At 31.6% G+C, this 17261-nt stretch overlaps 1 protein-coding gene across 1 annotated transcript in view; it reads left to right on the top strand.

Moving 5' to 3' along the window:
• LOC114946657 (Na channel protein 60E) overlaps positions 1-17261 on the top strand; it is a 100591-nt gene that overhangs the window by 54617 nt on the left and 28713 nt on the right. Inside the window, 2 exon segments of the mRNA XM_029323275.2 lie at positions 13344-13552; positions 16086-16306. Of these exon segments, the coding sequence (XP_029179108.2) occupies positions 13344-13552; positions 16086-16306 (430 nt within the window).

The following is a 17261-nucleotide window of genomic DNA, read 5'->3' on the forward strand; positions in this document are numbered from 1 at the left end:
CAATGGCAACTAATATTTTTGGAAGATTAAAAATGAATCGCGCGCTGGTAAAACCTTAGCACGTTACAAAACATGATCGCTAAATGCTTTTTAAAAATTTTTATAATAACTTTATCGCATATCTTTCTTCAATATTTTATCGAATCCCGTAACAAGAAACGATGGCAAGGTCTACTTTTAATTATACACTCACGATTCAATCTCATTACTCTTCTGATAGACCATGAGAATTTCTCTTCATATAGTAATAAAAAATTTAATATCTAATATCTAATAAAAATATTAATATCTACCACAATAAGATATAAAATATGTTCGATAAATTTTATACATATTAATATTTTTTATCATGCTAAATATTAATTAGAGAAAAATATAATATATTTTTTCAATACCATAATCCCACGATTACCATAATTTTGAGGATAAAATTCCAAGAGAAAATTCTCTCCGTGTATGCAAGACACGTGTTCGATCGTTTTAATATAAAAATCGACGATCAAACGCCTTTGGAAAAATGATGAAAAATCGCTTACCTTTTACACCTGTCGCAACAACACGGCAAAGTTGGCACACATCGAACATCCGGCCATCGGCAGCGCGAGTTTAATCGAAGGCCGCGTCGGCGATCAACGATATAGGGCTGCCTGTTGATTTAATGAAATCATTATATTTATAGTGCGGCGCCGAATAGACGTTCCGGGAAGTTTCTGTTGCTCATAAGCTTCGGCGCGATACGATTTTCACGGTGTATGTGTGTGAAATAAATGCAGTCTCACACGGCACAAATAGATATAGAGGTGCACCTATATATTGTAGCCTTATATACGGCACACACGGTCGAATGCAAACAGCCGTTGTGCGAAGTCTGGTGTGAAAGGGACGTTGATGAGGTCTATTGGAAATCTCCTCACAATGGGATAACGGGGGATACATTTCGCGCGGATGACGACGAAGCGTTATAACGATACATATATTCGCGCTAGGACAACCCTGTCGTAAAGGGCTCGAGGGAGAGTCGGTAAAAAGCCGCGAAAGATTGTTCGGAAAAGAAATTACAGAAAAGGAATTTACTCTTCCGAACGTACACGGGAGAATAATCGGTACGACGTTTTGAAAAATCTCTCTGACGTCTTTCTCCTCGAGTTGGATATAACTAGAAATCGTTTTCGATTAATCTTCTTATTCCATCTTATTTAGGTAATGAACGTGTGTTTGACATGTTTAAAATGTCGCTAAAATAACTTAACGTTTCGCGCGAAAAGAAGTTTCAAGAGATTAACAAGAATAGAACTATCTAATAGCGTAAAGCTAATTGATACAATTATTTACATTCTACTGTACGTGGATTTGCTCTATACACATACACGAAATTTTTGTAAGTTATATAAAGATTAATTATATTTATTACACGATTGTATCTCTATGAAGCTTATTCTTATTTTATTTACTCAGTTCGATTTATTGCGTGTTCTCAATATTTAGATTATCGACAAATCAAACGATAAAATTTCAGACGAAATATGTTTATTTCTAAATATTGTAACTCAAAATTATTAATAAAGTATTGCTGAATTTTATTAATAATTTTAAAAATTTATTAAATACGTGCATATTATATATGTATATACATACGCGGAATATTAAATATACAAGAATTTTAAAATAAATCACGCGGATTGATAATTACTATTTAAATATGAATATTAATAAAAAACGTATTAGTACGTATTAGAAAATAGTATGATAGATTCTTTTAAATAATTTTCGCACGATCTTTCGAATCGCATTGCTATCATCAAAAATTATATCACATTTTAAATATATTTAATTAAATATATTTAATTTTTCATTTTTTTTAAATCGCTTGATTTAAGAAAATTATTTGAAGTTGGACTTAGTTTGTATATTAAACTTGTACATTAAACTTCAATACCAATAACTCGACTTACACTTTTGCCTTACAACTTTTCTATTACTGGATTTTTCGAAACAAGGAAAGATGAAGTCTCTCGTTGTATCCTTTGATCTCGTGAAAACTTTTGAAGTAAAAAACATTACTTATATTATCGGAACTCGTAATGCAACTTTACCATTATCTCGTATACAAAATAATTTTCAAGATTTTCATTAATCGGTATCGACTTTAACAAATTATTATACATTATATATTTTAATATATTTTAATTATATATTTTATATATTATATATGTCCTGTTATTCAACTGATTCGAAAATTCAATACAAGTGTTCCACTTTCTGGGTCGTCCGTTCATTGTTAGTTTGAATGTATCGAGCAATTTAACGATGGAATGAACCGTGTAAGCTGTCATCTGTTAGTCTCTAATGATCCGATTCTTGCTGACACAGCCAGAACTCGGGGACTTTACCCTATAAGATCTCTGTTAGATTCTAGATACGGGAGATATATAGAGAAACGCGCGACACAGATATCGATGATGTCTCAGGTTGTACAAGTTAATCCGTAGAAGCTAATTAACTCGTGTTCGTCTGTCAAGACTTACTGAAAATGAGTCATTTCCTTATGAGTCATACGACGAATCGCGATCATTTATTTGCTCCCTCTCTCTTTCTCTCTTCATTAAGATTCGAAATAACTCGTTCTCTCTGAATACGTTCAAAGACAGAGATTTATTTTTCGAATAATTTAACTAGCTCCGAGATATTTATTCTTGTATATAGAATTGCTATATATACACACTGAACGACTTGCTAATAGCGAATTCGATTGGATGCACTAATATGCACTGGGTGCATATAAAGGTTTATCACACAAGTTCACAATGCCAAGTAATTAAAAAAAGAAAATAATTAATAGTATAAAGAACTATTATTATTGTTGTTCAATATGAATAATAATAATAGTAGCTCTTACTGTTAATATTTTAATTTTTCAATTACTTATGTCATTATATAATTGTGTGCAATAATCTTTATATGCACTTAGTGCGCACTAGTGCATCCAATTGAATTCGCTATAAGTCTCTCCTCTCTCGTGTCAGAAGCTCGTCTTATTCTGAGATAACAGGATAATACGATAATATCCTTCGGAATTCGCCTCTCGCAATGCATGCACGTTTGATTGCACACATTATCTCTTATATTTGTTTAAACAATTGAACGTCGGAAAATCAACAGACCGCGAATATTTTTTTTATTTATACGGACCTGTAATCGCGTGATGACGACATTCGAGTCTTATCGCTTGCGTATCTGGAACAATCGTGCGTTATTTTTGGATCAACCGCACTCGCATTGTGTGCAACGCATTCGTATGCACCACTCAATTGCATCACGTGCGGCCGCAAACGTGTATTGTGTGTGTGTGTGCGTATAGATGTACATACGTCGTGTGTATATTTAAACTTTAAACTGTCAAATTTGCGTACGAATCGATAAAGACCACTTTATGATCGATTCCGGTTGACTTCATCGCTCCGATACTTCGAGTAGGTCGAACAACGCACATCGAAGCTATAAACAGGTTTACGTTCCGTTAAAACGTGAAGGGTTATTAAAGCAAAGATCGATCCGGAGTTTCTCACGTGGAAAATAGTCGCGAAAATTTCATCGCTTATTTATTTTAACGTTAATATAACTGAAAAAAATTCTAGGTAAACTTGTGAGATGTATTTAGTAATACTTTTCTTAAAAATATTTGATTCTTATTGCTGATTATAATAATAATAAAATGTTTGGTAATAATTATAAATATTTTAAAAGAGCAAATTTTGCGTTTAGTGGAAAACCAACTAAACATTTTTTAAAAAACCACTCCTCAATGTTTAAAGTCGACCAGACTGGCAATAATTTATTATAAATAATTATTTGAAATACAACAACAACGTTTCGGCTGTCATTGCAGCCCTTTTCAAGTACATCTATAAAAAGTTCAATCAAAATAATTATAATTTAATACACTTATTCGCAACAATTAATTATACATTTAAATACAAAAATGTGTTACATACCAAATTTAAAACAGTAAATCAACTTCTATGCAAACTACCGACAATGTTAACGCTTGTTTTGATGAACAATGTAAGACTGACAGAAGTAAGCACATATTAAATAGATGTTAACTGTTCACAAGAATCTTAGTCACTAAGCGTTAAGAAGATAGAGACGAAACTAAATGTGTCTTTCGTAATTTAAATCGTCATAATAAAGTCAAATAAATAAAAATAAATAAATAGGTGGATATAAAAATAAAAATAAAATTAAAAGTAAAAATAAATATAAAACGACTTAAATAACGTCAAGAACACGATCATAAATCCCACTGAAATTCTCCGTATCTTTCTGTAAATTAATACTTTTTCCTTGTTTTTTTATGTAAAACATTTCTGCAATTTCTCTTTTTCTTGTCTGTTTTTCCTCATGCAGAATCACCGGAGAATCCCAACGTACCATACGTAAACATTTTTTCTTTATCTTAAAAAGCTTTATTTGGTTGATCTGCTGATAGTTACTAAATTATTTAGTAAGTAATCTGATTATTTAGTAATTATTATTATAATTAGATTATTCTTTGCGATAGTTATCAATTATTTATCAATAATTACTAAATAATGAAATTACTTACTAAATAATTTAATATCTATTAAATAGTTTAGTAACTATATTTAGTAATTATAATTTAGTAACTATAAGTTTCCTAATTTACATTACATGCCGATATTGTACGAAGATGGATAAAAAGAAGTGCTGATATAAACTCTCTTGACTGAATTAACGAAGATTAATTAGCCAAGGGAGGAAATATTACGCTTGAGATCAAGATGTGCGGTTTATAAAATTTATCAAAAAGTTTAGATAAACTGTCTAAAGATGAAAACGCCAACACGCATTATGCATATTAATTTATTTTCCGAGATAACGAATATATTGAATATATTATTCTTTCCTTCCTCTCTAACATCTACTTATTTCTATATTACTTTATTTTGATTATATTGGGAGATATTGCTTTACATATATATTATGTTTATACACAGAGAGAATTTTCTTTTAAAATTTACCTTTGAAAATCATAGTACTTGAAGAATTTTTTAAGAGTTTCTCTGAATAATACTTACTACAATAAAAAATATTAATATCGTTCTATTTAATATCAATAAGATATAAAATATGTTCGATTGATATTAAAAATGAACAGGCGCTCAACCAATTAAATTACTCTATATTTTAATCAGACAGACATTATCTTTTTGTTATTTCTTATACCTTATTTCATATTTTTTTAAATAAAAATTGTATGCATTAATATTTATGCATATTAATATTTATTATTGTGCATGGTAAATATTAATCAGATGAGAAACTCAAAATTCTTCCAATTGTGTAATTATGTAATTATTACAATATATTGTTGCATAATCATGATTTTCAGGGTAAATTCAAAGAGAAACTTTTCTCCGTACATATTGCTTTATTTGAATACATATTGAAATATTGCTATATATTATATTTATTTATGTATAAATATGCTTCTGCGTGCGATATATTTTCCACTCGTGATGAACAGCGGGATCACCATAGGATCGCGTATAGCAAAACCTATTCGCGGCGGGTGTACAACGTGTAGCTACCAACCATTCAGCTTTACTCGATGTGAAGTGGTACCTATATCCTACCAAGCGGAACAAATTGCCACATTGTACGTGCGTTTCGCTGTCATTTGTTAGAAAGCTACATTGCGCAGATGCAATCTCTTCTCGTCGATAAAAAGCTTGCCCAAACCTCCAACATATTTCAAATAGTTTTCGATCAACCCCAGTTTTCGAACTATTTATTTCAAATTACATGCACAAATTTGGCTTTACACGTGTTCAAAAAGAAGTAAGATTTTGTCCAAATTAACTTTATTTTTTTAATTTATATTTTTTTATATCATTTTTGAATCACAAATATATTCTTTTTCCAGTAACATATATTTTATGATATAAATTCATGTAATTTTATGCACAACTAGATCCTGAAGAAAATTTCGACTCTTTATTTCAAATTACATGCACAAATTTGGCTTACATGTGTTAAAGAAGATTTGTCCAAATTAACTTTATTTTTAAAATTTTTTAATTTATATATTTTTTAAAATTATTTTTGAATCACAAATATATTCTTTTTCCAGTAACATATATTTTATGATATAAATTCATGTAATTTTATGTACAACTAGATCCTGAAGAAAATGTCAAAGTTTTGAAAATTCTAATTTAATCGCTTAATCAACTTGCTGATTCAGCTTTTTTGAAATTTAAAATTTACAGCATCCGCAAAAATGTTCCGTCCTTGATCGAAAACATATCTTTAGATCCGCAAGATCAGCTAGTGTCGTTTCGACAAAGAGATAAGCGTGGCTGCTCGCTTTCAACGATAACGACGATATTTCACGTTTTCCATACACATAAAATAGCGTGTGCTCTTTTTTTCTTCTCCCGAGAATTTTTAATCTTGCCGGAATACGTGGCCGAGATTGCCTAAAGTTTGGGACGAACGGATCTGATAACAGCAGTTTTGTTCCGTCGGATCTGAAAACGATATTTACTAGTAGAGTTCGCTCTGAATCGAGTCCATCTATATCAAAGGGGATAAGTGCTTGTCTCATCCTCTTCGAGTTTGAAGAAGCTTTTTCAGGTGAGAGCAATTTAGACGATTTAACGCGTATTGTATAAAAAATTTAGCAAAAAGTTCGCGCTCGATTCCCAATTTATCTTTATCCCGATTTTTTTCTCGCCTACACTTCTGTAGAGGGGTTTATTAAAATAAAAATTTCGAAATTTAATTTAATTACTTGGTATTGAATAAAAAAGGTATGACCTGTGCTCAATTAATCAAATACTTTCTTTTTTATCGCGATGGATTCTCTTCGAGATTTATTAGTTCTCGACTGCGTTTAAAATGTTATTTTAACTAAAAACTGCCCTTCGAAAAGTAATTTATTTAGAGTTTCGTACGCTGTTCTTACTTGAGGCATTAAAAAAGTTTGAGACAGTAAAATCGACTGAAGTTGATTGATTATAAAATAACTTTATCGCGCGCGCGCGCGCGCGCAAATCATGACGATATAAATTGATAATAAGTATCGTTATTTGATCAAGACACCTTCAAATAATTTAGAAAATTCTATTTTTTAAGTATATAAATTATATAAAATTAATATAGTATATAAATGATTAGTGAATAATAATCAAAAAATAGTCGAAGATAAATTAAAAATAAATTTTTTTATCTTACTAGTTAATAATTATAAATTTATAATGTAAATTAAAAAATGATGTTTCGCTTTGTAGGTACATAAATTGATCACTATATTGTATCATCCGCGTTTCTAGATCAATTCAATTAGTAATTATATAGAATATAGAATATTATCATATGCGATGAACAGGGTCAGCTTGCTGCGCACAAAGGGTAATATCTGTTGATTGCTTGGTTTGGCGCCTTTAACCCTTGATTCGCTTGACCTTGCATTAACCGAGGTCTCGGTGTAATCAGCCGTTCAACCTATCTCTACCATATTAGACTCTATATCCACGTTTAGATTACATCTAAATAGGCGTCATGCGGCTCATTCCCACCTTCCCAGAAATAGCTCGAGAAAGAGATTACTGCCTAAACGGTGGTAGTTAAACACTGACATTGAGTGTGAAGTTCTAATATCAATTCCAAGCCCAGGTGTGATAGACAGGGTGTCTAGCAGTCAAGGAAATCTGGAAAACCGCAGGCATTGTCAGGGAATTTTAGAAATCTGGAATTGTCAGTGTAAAGTCAGGAAGTTTTACTATTTATCTGGATTTTGTCTCAATAATTTGAAATTTTTTATTAAATAAATATAAACTTTTCCTTGACTCCCAGCACGCTAATTTTCTGTGTTAAAAATCGATTCATCTACAGCGTGTTCATTAATTTATATTTTTGTTGTCGTATTATTTTATTTCAATGTGTTTGATAGAGACAAAATTAAAAAATTTGATCCCTTTCTAAAAAAAAGGCATCTTAACTGTATTCAATTTGTATCGAGGGTTAATGGTTTGACAGTTGTCAAAATATTAAAATATATTAATTGGTCTTGGAAAATCCGAAAAATCAGGGAATTTTTTTATTGAGTCTGCTGGACATCCTGAATATATTATATATATTATATATATTTTGTTAACAAAAATATCTCAAGGATTTCATGATTTAACATTTAATTGATTTATAATAGTTATAAGAAAAAATAATATTAAAAAGTCAGGGAAAAAATAAATTTCTGATCTTGGAAAATCTGAAAAAGTCGGGGAATTGTTTTCATTGAGTCTGCTGGACACCCTGTCTATTTTTTACTCTCTCCTTTTTTTTAAACTAAGAACATAGAAACTGAACAACGCAATCGTCATCGCCGTTACCGGAAACTGGCGCTTTCCATCGAGTGGCCGCAGCTCCGACTAAATATCGATCCGCGCCTTGAATGTTGCTTCGCACGAGCAACACGTGCACCAGGCAGCGAACCAACTAACCAACCAGGTCAACATCGAGTACGAAGCATCGCTTTGGCACTCGCACACGCGTATCTCCCTCTCTCTCTCTCTCTCTCTTTCTGTTTGCTCCAAATAAATAATACATGCGTCTCCGCCGGAAATGCGCTCGTACGCGGTCACGTCGGCTTCGATGTCTTCCGTTGCAGTCAGGTGAACATCGATGACTTCCTTCGGGGAAGGACTGAAAAAGGTGCAGTAGAGTAGAGATTGGATTAATACACAAAACAACTATAATCTTCCGTACTGTCACATTTATCGAATTTATAACATCAAACTTTTTTTTGCAAGATATTTTGATTCACGGAAATAATTTAAGACCTTAATTGTATTGATTTTCTATCATGATTGATGGATCCATGAATAAATAATAATTGAAAAGCGATAATTTAGGAAGATTTGCACATGAAATTTAAATTTGCACTTTTTCTAAAGACTTCCCGTTTTCTTCGTTATTTCAATACTATTATCTGATGCATCAAAAAGTTATTTGCAGAGTTTGTGAATTATTTTATTTATTAATTTTGTATTATGACGGATTACCAATAAATAACAATTAAAAAATGACGATTTAATCAGATTTGTATAAATAAAATCTAATTTTGTACTTCTCCTTTTCTTCGTTACTTCAGCTATTATCTGATGCATCAAAGTTATTTATAGAATTTACGAACTATTTTATTGAATATCATTTATAAAATCGCTTGACCTATTTTATGTAAACTACTTTGAATGGCCTGTATATTTATAACACATCAAAATTCTTCTCGACGGTATTAAAACAGTTAAAATTCCATTGTAGTTCTATTTATCCGTCTTTCTCGTAACGGATGAAAAAGGGAATGTTCAATTAAAGACACGAGGGTGAAACCATTCCGAGTAATCAAGATAAGTGCATCCTATGCACCGCTACAGATATGTAAATCGTATACGAGCGTTTAAAGCGTTTGTCGTCTGATTACAGTCCACGACATGCTTTTCGCAAACGCAGTAGTATAGCCAGACATTTTGAAGCCTAGGACAAAATTATCGTGTTAAAGAGAAATCATATGTACACAGAGAGAATTTTTTTTTAGAATTTACCCTCAAAATTATAGTAATCATAGACAATATGGTATTGGAAGAATTTTAGAAGAATTTCTCTGATTAATATTTACCACAATAAAAATAGTAATATCTATCATAATAAAATATGAAATATGTTCGACGCGAATTTTACTATATACCTAGTAAAATTTACTATGTACATACTAAAATTTACACATATTAATATTTTTTATTGCGATAAATATTAATCAGGGAAATTCTTATAAAATTCTTCCAATACCATATTGTCCATAATTACCATGATTTTCAGGGTAAATTCTAAGAGAAAATTCTCCCCGTGTATAAATCTTTCAAGATGTAGGATGTGCTAAATCTTTTAAAAACTTGCATAAATTTGTCTTTAAACCATTATTGCTATAATAAGAAAGTATATTCTTTATTCAGGAGAAAACGTGTCACGTGTCACATTTTCGAATGCATTTATTATGCGGCTGACTATTCGCGGACCGTAACTACTCGCAGCCAGAAACTTAGTAGTGTTATACTACTGCAGTTTCTCTTCCAAGAGTCAATAAGACGTTTAAATAATATAAAACAATGATAGCTAAGATTACATCCTGTACAAATTATATAATACATATAATTTAAACTGTATATACTACATGGAGAGAATTTTCTCTTAAAATTTACCCTGAAAATCATTGTAATTGAAGAATAATATGGTATTGGAAGAATTTTATAAGAGCTTTTCTGGTTAATATTTACCACACTAAAATATTAATATCTACCACAATAAGATATAAAATATAATTAATATGTTTGATTAATTTTTAATTTTTTTATTATTGTTATATAGATTGCATATAATTATTACTAGTGTCAAGATTTAATCTAAAATATTCAACAATATTAAATTCCAAATTCCTACAGATACTTTGAAATTTATGGAATTTATTTAATAATTGCATTGATTAAAATACGAAATATTTATTTCAACATTATGTACATTCTAAAAATGTACTATGTACATATTAATATTGTTTATATGTCATGTTAATCACAGAACCGTAAAATTCTCCCAATTATATTGTCTCGCGATTGGCATGATTTTGATTTTAAATTCCAAGAGAAAATTCCCCGTATATACCATATATTATATATTGACATATTAGATAAGAAAAATCGATCGGGAGAAACTCGTGACGGTAAGTCCGGTAAGTTGAAAAGATTTAGGTTGATAAGTGTAAAATTAATCACAGGACCGTGAAATTCTCCCAATTATATTGTCTCGCGATTGGCATGATTTTGATTTTAAATTCCAAGAGAAAATTCCTCGTGTATACCATATATTATATATTGACATATTAGATAAGAAAAATCGATCGGGAGAAACTTGTGACGGTAAGTCCGGTAAGTTGAAGAGATTTAGGTTGATAAGTGTAAAAATAACACGAATAGCGATGCTATTGGCATGTCCCTATCGTGATCTGTCGGTCCAACGAGCATTCGTTTCCGTTGGCGCGACGTGTGCGCGCGTTTACGAGCATCCCTATCATCGGGAGATTCCCGGACGCGATGGCAAACGGGGCGCGCTTAGTTAGATAAGTTAACCCCGTGGACGGATCTCATTGTTCGCGCTTTCCAGTCCGACAGCAACGACATCGATCCGCATCCACTTGCTGGCATGTCGTGTCCCTCTGGAACGCGATGCGTGACGTGAAGACGCGCGGAATGTGCATGCGCCTTTTACGCGATGCATCGCGTTAATGCACCCGGAGGCACTCGAGAGGCCGCTTTTTTTTTTGACGACAGTCGAGTATGCAGGATGATTTATGCCGGGATAAAACGCGAGCTAAAAGTGGAATCTGAACATTCGCGGAAAGAAACTCGAGTATTACGAGTTCTTCCTGAACTCGATTCGGTAAAGAATGTGTATATATGTTTTATTTCTTCCTTTTTATTCTGTCTTTTTTCAGTAATTTATTTAAATCAAGAGCAAATACATCAATCAAAAGTTTGCTTGTTAACCTCGTGCAAATAATTGGATATCGAGCATAAAATGAGTTTTTAAATCAAATTAGGTATTAAAACTATGTGATATTAATTTCAATTTCTTTCTTTTGCTGAAAGTCCACAGATTTATTCTCCAGTCTATAAACAAAATAAATTCTTCATTTTTCATCTTTTCGTTGTCAGAATTTTTAAAATAGAGCTGCTAAATTATCTTGATGCAGAGAGCACATACATCAAAGATATTTATGCCAATAGAGAGAAAAAGCTGCTCCGAAAACCCTCAATCTCGAGGGAACGATTAACTAATTAGCGTTCTGAATGGAAAATAATCAGAGGATCGCGTGCTGGCTTTAAAATTATCTCGCGGACCATCGCCTAAATTCACAGATATTCCGTCGACGAGCGACGTTATCTGAACGCTGAAACGATTCATTAATAATTACGCGGTGACCCACTGCCGTTTTTGGAGACTGCGCTGTTTTAGAGCGTTGCTTAAACGATGTAACCAATAAATCGCTATATGTCTAACTGATCCACTGTGCACGTGACTACACTGACCAAAATATTTCTGAGAAATTGCATGATTATGCAAGGTTCTTTTCGACCCTGTATAATCATGCAATATTGCAACCCATATAAAAGGTTACAAATTATATACATATAATTTCATATGAAATATATATATTCTACTAAACATGGAATTACACATTAAAAATACTATAAAATGTTATAAATAAAACGGCTAAATGCTTATAAAATTAAGTTCTAATAAAGTAAAAATACTAGATTGAAACACAAGTGATTTTACATAAAAATAGTAATTTTATCTATATTTTACATTGATATGTATTTTTATTTTAAAAAATTACAGTGATAATTAAGTAATTTTTCCAGTTTTGAACAAGTAATTTCCATGTAAAAGTACCTACATGTAAAAGTATTTTATTTAAATATTCTATATATAGAGTGAAACAGAGCTAAATTACAAAATAGTTAAACATTTTATATATTTTATATAAACTGTGAATTTTTTTCTTAGCAAAGTTGAGATCTAATTACAGAGTTCCTGAAGATTAGAGATAAGGACTTCTGGCGAATAAAAAGCTTTACGGGAAATATATGTTATTATTTTAAAAGTAGATTTTAAAATAAAAAAGCAGATGTATAAGATGTCTAACAGTTTGCTGAATAAAACGAGCATTTCTCTTAAATTGGAAAATATGATCATCCTGGGGGCAATTGTACGGATAACATGATCGGAAATTTTCGATGTAAAAGTACGTATTATTTTATTTTATTTTTTTCAAAAATATTTTAATAAATATGTTTCAGAAAAATATATCCCTAAACAGACATTATTTTTATTTAATATAAACTTAAGTTATTTTTATCAGGAATATCTGTTTTGCAAAACAATATTAATTAAGTATTCAATGTTGAAAAAATTACACAAATTCATTAGCTTTGTTATATTCATTCGATAGGTCTATCAGCTTATAATTCTCTATCTTCTAAATTTTTTTATCCAAAAATCTATTTTAAAAAATTATCTTCAAACATCTCTTAACATTATCTAATATCAATTAGAACAATATCTCATGGTAAAAAAAAATTACTTTAAATTTCCTTCCGTTTCGATTAAGAGAGAATCTAGGTTTGAAAGAAAATCCAGATTCTCTCTCAAGTTAGGTAATAAAAACTTATTCGTATTCATAACGTGTTCACACGTATGTGTTTCAGACGTTCTGCGTGGTGTCCAAGAGGTTTCGCAAGAACTACATCCATAGATTTACGGCAACGAATAGTTGGTTCATCTTCTCACCGTGGAATTGTGTGCGACGATTCTGCATCTTCCTGAGTACGAATCAGTACTTTGATTACGTGGTCATGACTACTATACTTCTTAACTGCGTCTTCCTGGCCATGACCGAAACCATCGAGGAAGCAGAGTGAGTACAAACTCTCATGATTATGCAATAGCAGGGATTTTAGTTAGTTAGCAGCTAACTATCACTGAATAAATCTGTGTTTGTTACTTGTTTGCGATTTCAATATAAAATTATATTACTTTATTAGATATACATAGTTCTCTGAAAATAAAAACGCGTATTTTTCTTCAGCAGAAATTTGATCAAAGTTCATTTTTTAATTTAATATTTAGTAAAATATTTTATATATGTATATTATAGGATATCATTATTGACATATCTAATAAATAATAATATTTTTTACTATTTTTTAAATATCTCGAGAATCATTGCGTCTATATTAATTTATTTGTATAATAAATTAAAACAAGTACTTGTCCAATAAAAAGAGTATAACATTGATAACAAATCAGAACATTATCTATACATTATCGTTGCGCGTGTCGTTTTCAACTAATTATATAAGTTATCGAGTCGGAGTTAATTCAGGCTTTTAGCTGTTAATCGAAATCTGTGCATTCGAGGAGTTAACGACGAGGATTGACGAGGATTCGCTTTAAACTTACATAACTGGCGGTTCATTTCATATGTGTTCACTTGGCATGTAATCCTCTTAAGCTAAGTATTCTCCAGCGAATGACTCGCGACAGTCCTCGTCGTCGACTGCGGATAGCAATTCGTTTAACGTGCTTCCGCCGAAATATGTCCCGCGGTAATTTTCCGCAACTGCGGTCTAAACCGCGAAGGCGTGTCAGATTAACAGGCTTTTATAGGACTGTGAATAAGTGGGTCTCTTCAAACTTCCCTTGGGAAGTTAATTGGCCTAACTCGATTAAAGAGGCCAAGTTTCGATATATACATGTATTTACAATCTATCGGGAAATATTTATTTTCGTGTTAATTTTTTTATTTCTCTCGAACAAAAGAAGAAGGAATTAAATTTAAAATTTATTTTGATGCATTTATATAGATGTATCTTAAAATCCAAAAATTTAATAATGAAATCTTATAAATTATAGAGGTGAAGTTTCAATTTACAATCTGTCGCAAAATATTAATTTTCTTGTTAATTTCCTTATTCCAAAAAGGGAAAAGAAAATTAAATTTAAAATTTATTTCGATGCATTTAGAAATCATTTATAATCTGTCAGAAAATATTAATTTTCCTATTAATTTTCTTTTCTCTACGAAAAAAGAGGAGAATCATTTTTAAAATTTATTTCAATGCATCTAGATAAATCTAGAAATTAAGCTTTATAAATTACAAAAATAAAATAATTTCGATCAAAGTATATTGCCAACAATCAAAGGTATCGAAGAGCATCGATATTTCGCTGATATATTGCGGCGTATTATTTTAATATCGATAACTCACATATGCACTCGATGAGCTTGCATGAGAAATGTTCATTAAAATCGTTCGAGTCGCGAGGAGAAGAGCATTTCATCTCGCATTGTACGGAAGCGAAAATAAAGGCGGACCGCATCGCGGTTATTCCACGCTCTCGAAGCAGAATGCAGGGGATGCGGGATGCACGGCGGTGCAGTAGTGCATCTGCGGAGATATGGAATGCCGCAGGGCGCAACGCCCGAGATACGCGGATGGAGATTTAAAGATTTGCTCTCTCTTTCTCTTCTCCTGCTGCTTTCCTCTTATTTCAAATTGAACCGAAATTCTCCGCCAGCGGAGAAAAAAATTCTCGTTTAATCAGAGTCAATTGGAATTAAACTAATTAATTAAATTTTTTTTTTTTTTTTACGTTTTAGATAATTTTTTTTTTTTTTTTTTTTTTTTTTGAAACGTAAGTAGAATTTTTCTTCATGACAGCTTGCGTCCAATGTTTTAACAATCTGCAACAGCGTGAATGTGATCTAATGATTCATAGATTTTTCACAAAATTACTGCTCCATTTATAAACATGATGTTTTTGCATTAGTGAGAAAGCTAAATTGATTGCCAGCAGTCTGTATTTGTAACACACTTGACATGATTGATGCAGGTGTAGTTAGACAAGACAAGATGATTGATATAAGTCCAGCCACGTAATTTCAATTTATTAATCAGTTGTATAAAAACATTGTTTTGTGTGTGTCTGTTAAAATTAGCAGAGATTGCTTATTTATTTATAATTATATAATTTTTTCGTTAGCATCGCCAAATTTATCGCTCGAAATATCGGGATAAAAAATGTATAGATTTATTATATTTATAATTATTTGTATATCGAAATACAGCAGCTTTAAATACATATCGAAAATAAATAATATAGAAATGAAATAACGTTTTCGAGATTAATAAAACTCTGAAGAAAGATGACTTTTATAGAATAAATTTCCGAAAATTAATTATAAACAAACTCGCTTGCGATTTCCATAAATTATTTTCCACAAATTTATTCTATAAAAGTTGTCTCTCTTTGGATGATTTTGATTACAAATATAACATTTTAACTTCTCGGATAAACAGGATCAGAGCGTCCATAACGAACGAGAGTGCATCACCTTGATCCGAGGTTGGAAGTAATTCACGCGATGTGTTTCTCTCATGTTTCAGATATATCTTCCTAGCCATATACACGGGGGAAATGGTGGTCAAATCAATAGCAAAGGGATTTATACTGAACAAGTACACTTATCTACGGAATCCGTGGAATTGGTTGGACTTCGTGGTGATTACCAGCGGATACGCGACTATCGGGATGGAAGTCGGGAATCTGGCCGGTCTCAGAACGTTTAGGGTGTTGAGAGCACTTAAGACTGTATCCATTATGCCAGGTAATCTAATTGCGAGGGTTGCAATTTTTTGCGATTTACGTCCGACTCGTACGTTCAGCTTTAATCGGGAAAAGTCGAGCGTGAAAGAGATCTTTATTCATCAATTCCGTTCTTTCGCGAAAAAAACATGTTCAGAAAATTAATCTCTCTTGATTGACGTACCATTTATACATTTATAATTAGTTTACAGAATTAAGCATGAAAATATAATAGAGACAATCGGCTTTTCTTTCTGCGATAAAATGCGCATCGAATATCTCGCGTGTCTTTCCTGTTACATGTCACGATTACACAGGTGACATATATTGTAATATTAGACATTATTGCGCTACGTTAAATGCGCATGCGGTTGTGTATCAACAGACGCATATTAATTAGCTGCAAAATAAACCAGTTTCATATTAATTCGAGCTTTAAATCAAGCCCGCATTCACGTATATACGTTTTCGCTGAAACGAGCATAAATGATAGCTCTAAATAACGAAAAACCATTCAATTTTGTGCTATTTATATTTATATATAATATATATATATGACGATTTATCGTGTTAATTCATTCGCGTGACAGTAGAACTAAATGATAGCAGCAACTGAATTCATGCACGTAATATTTGCGACGCTGCTTATTTGCTAGACATTTATATTTTTCTTTGAACGTTATACTAATATTATCTTGGTAAAATTGTATCGTACAAAACCTGCGATCCCCCTTTCTCTTCTCTTCCCCCATAAATTATAATATTCGACAATAGAAAATTTCCGATTTATTTCGCGTACGTTTCTTTTGTCATCGCGTGTGATTGCTCATTAATATTTGCATGAAAATGTTTACATCGATTACATTGGGGACAGCGAATCGCGCGTGTTTGTGTTTATCGCTCAATTATTTATTCCCTCTAATATTCCAGGATATGCATTTTAATCTTGCTGCACCATGCGTGCGGAAGCACATTAT

This window comes from Nylanderia fulva, unplaced genomic scaffold, assembly GCF_048542155.1.
Source record: "Nylanderia fulva isolate GAGA-0341 unplaced genomic scaffold, ASM4854215v1 Scaffold9, whole genome shotgun sequence".
In the NCBI taxonomy this organism is placed as follows: domain Eukaryota; kingdom Metazoa; phylum Arthropoda; class Insecta; order Hymenoptera; family Formicidae; genus Nylanderia; species Nylanderia fulva.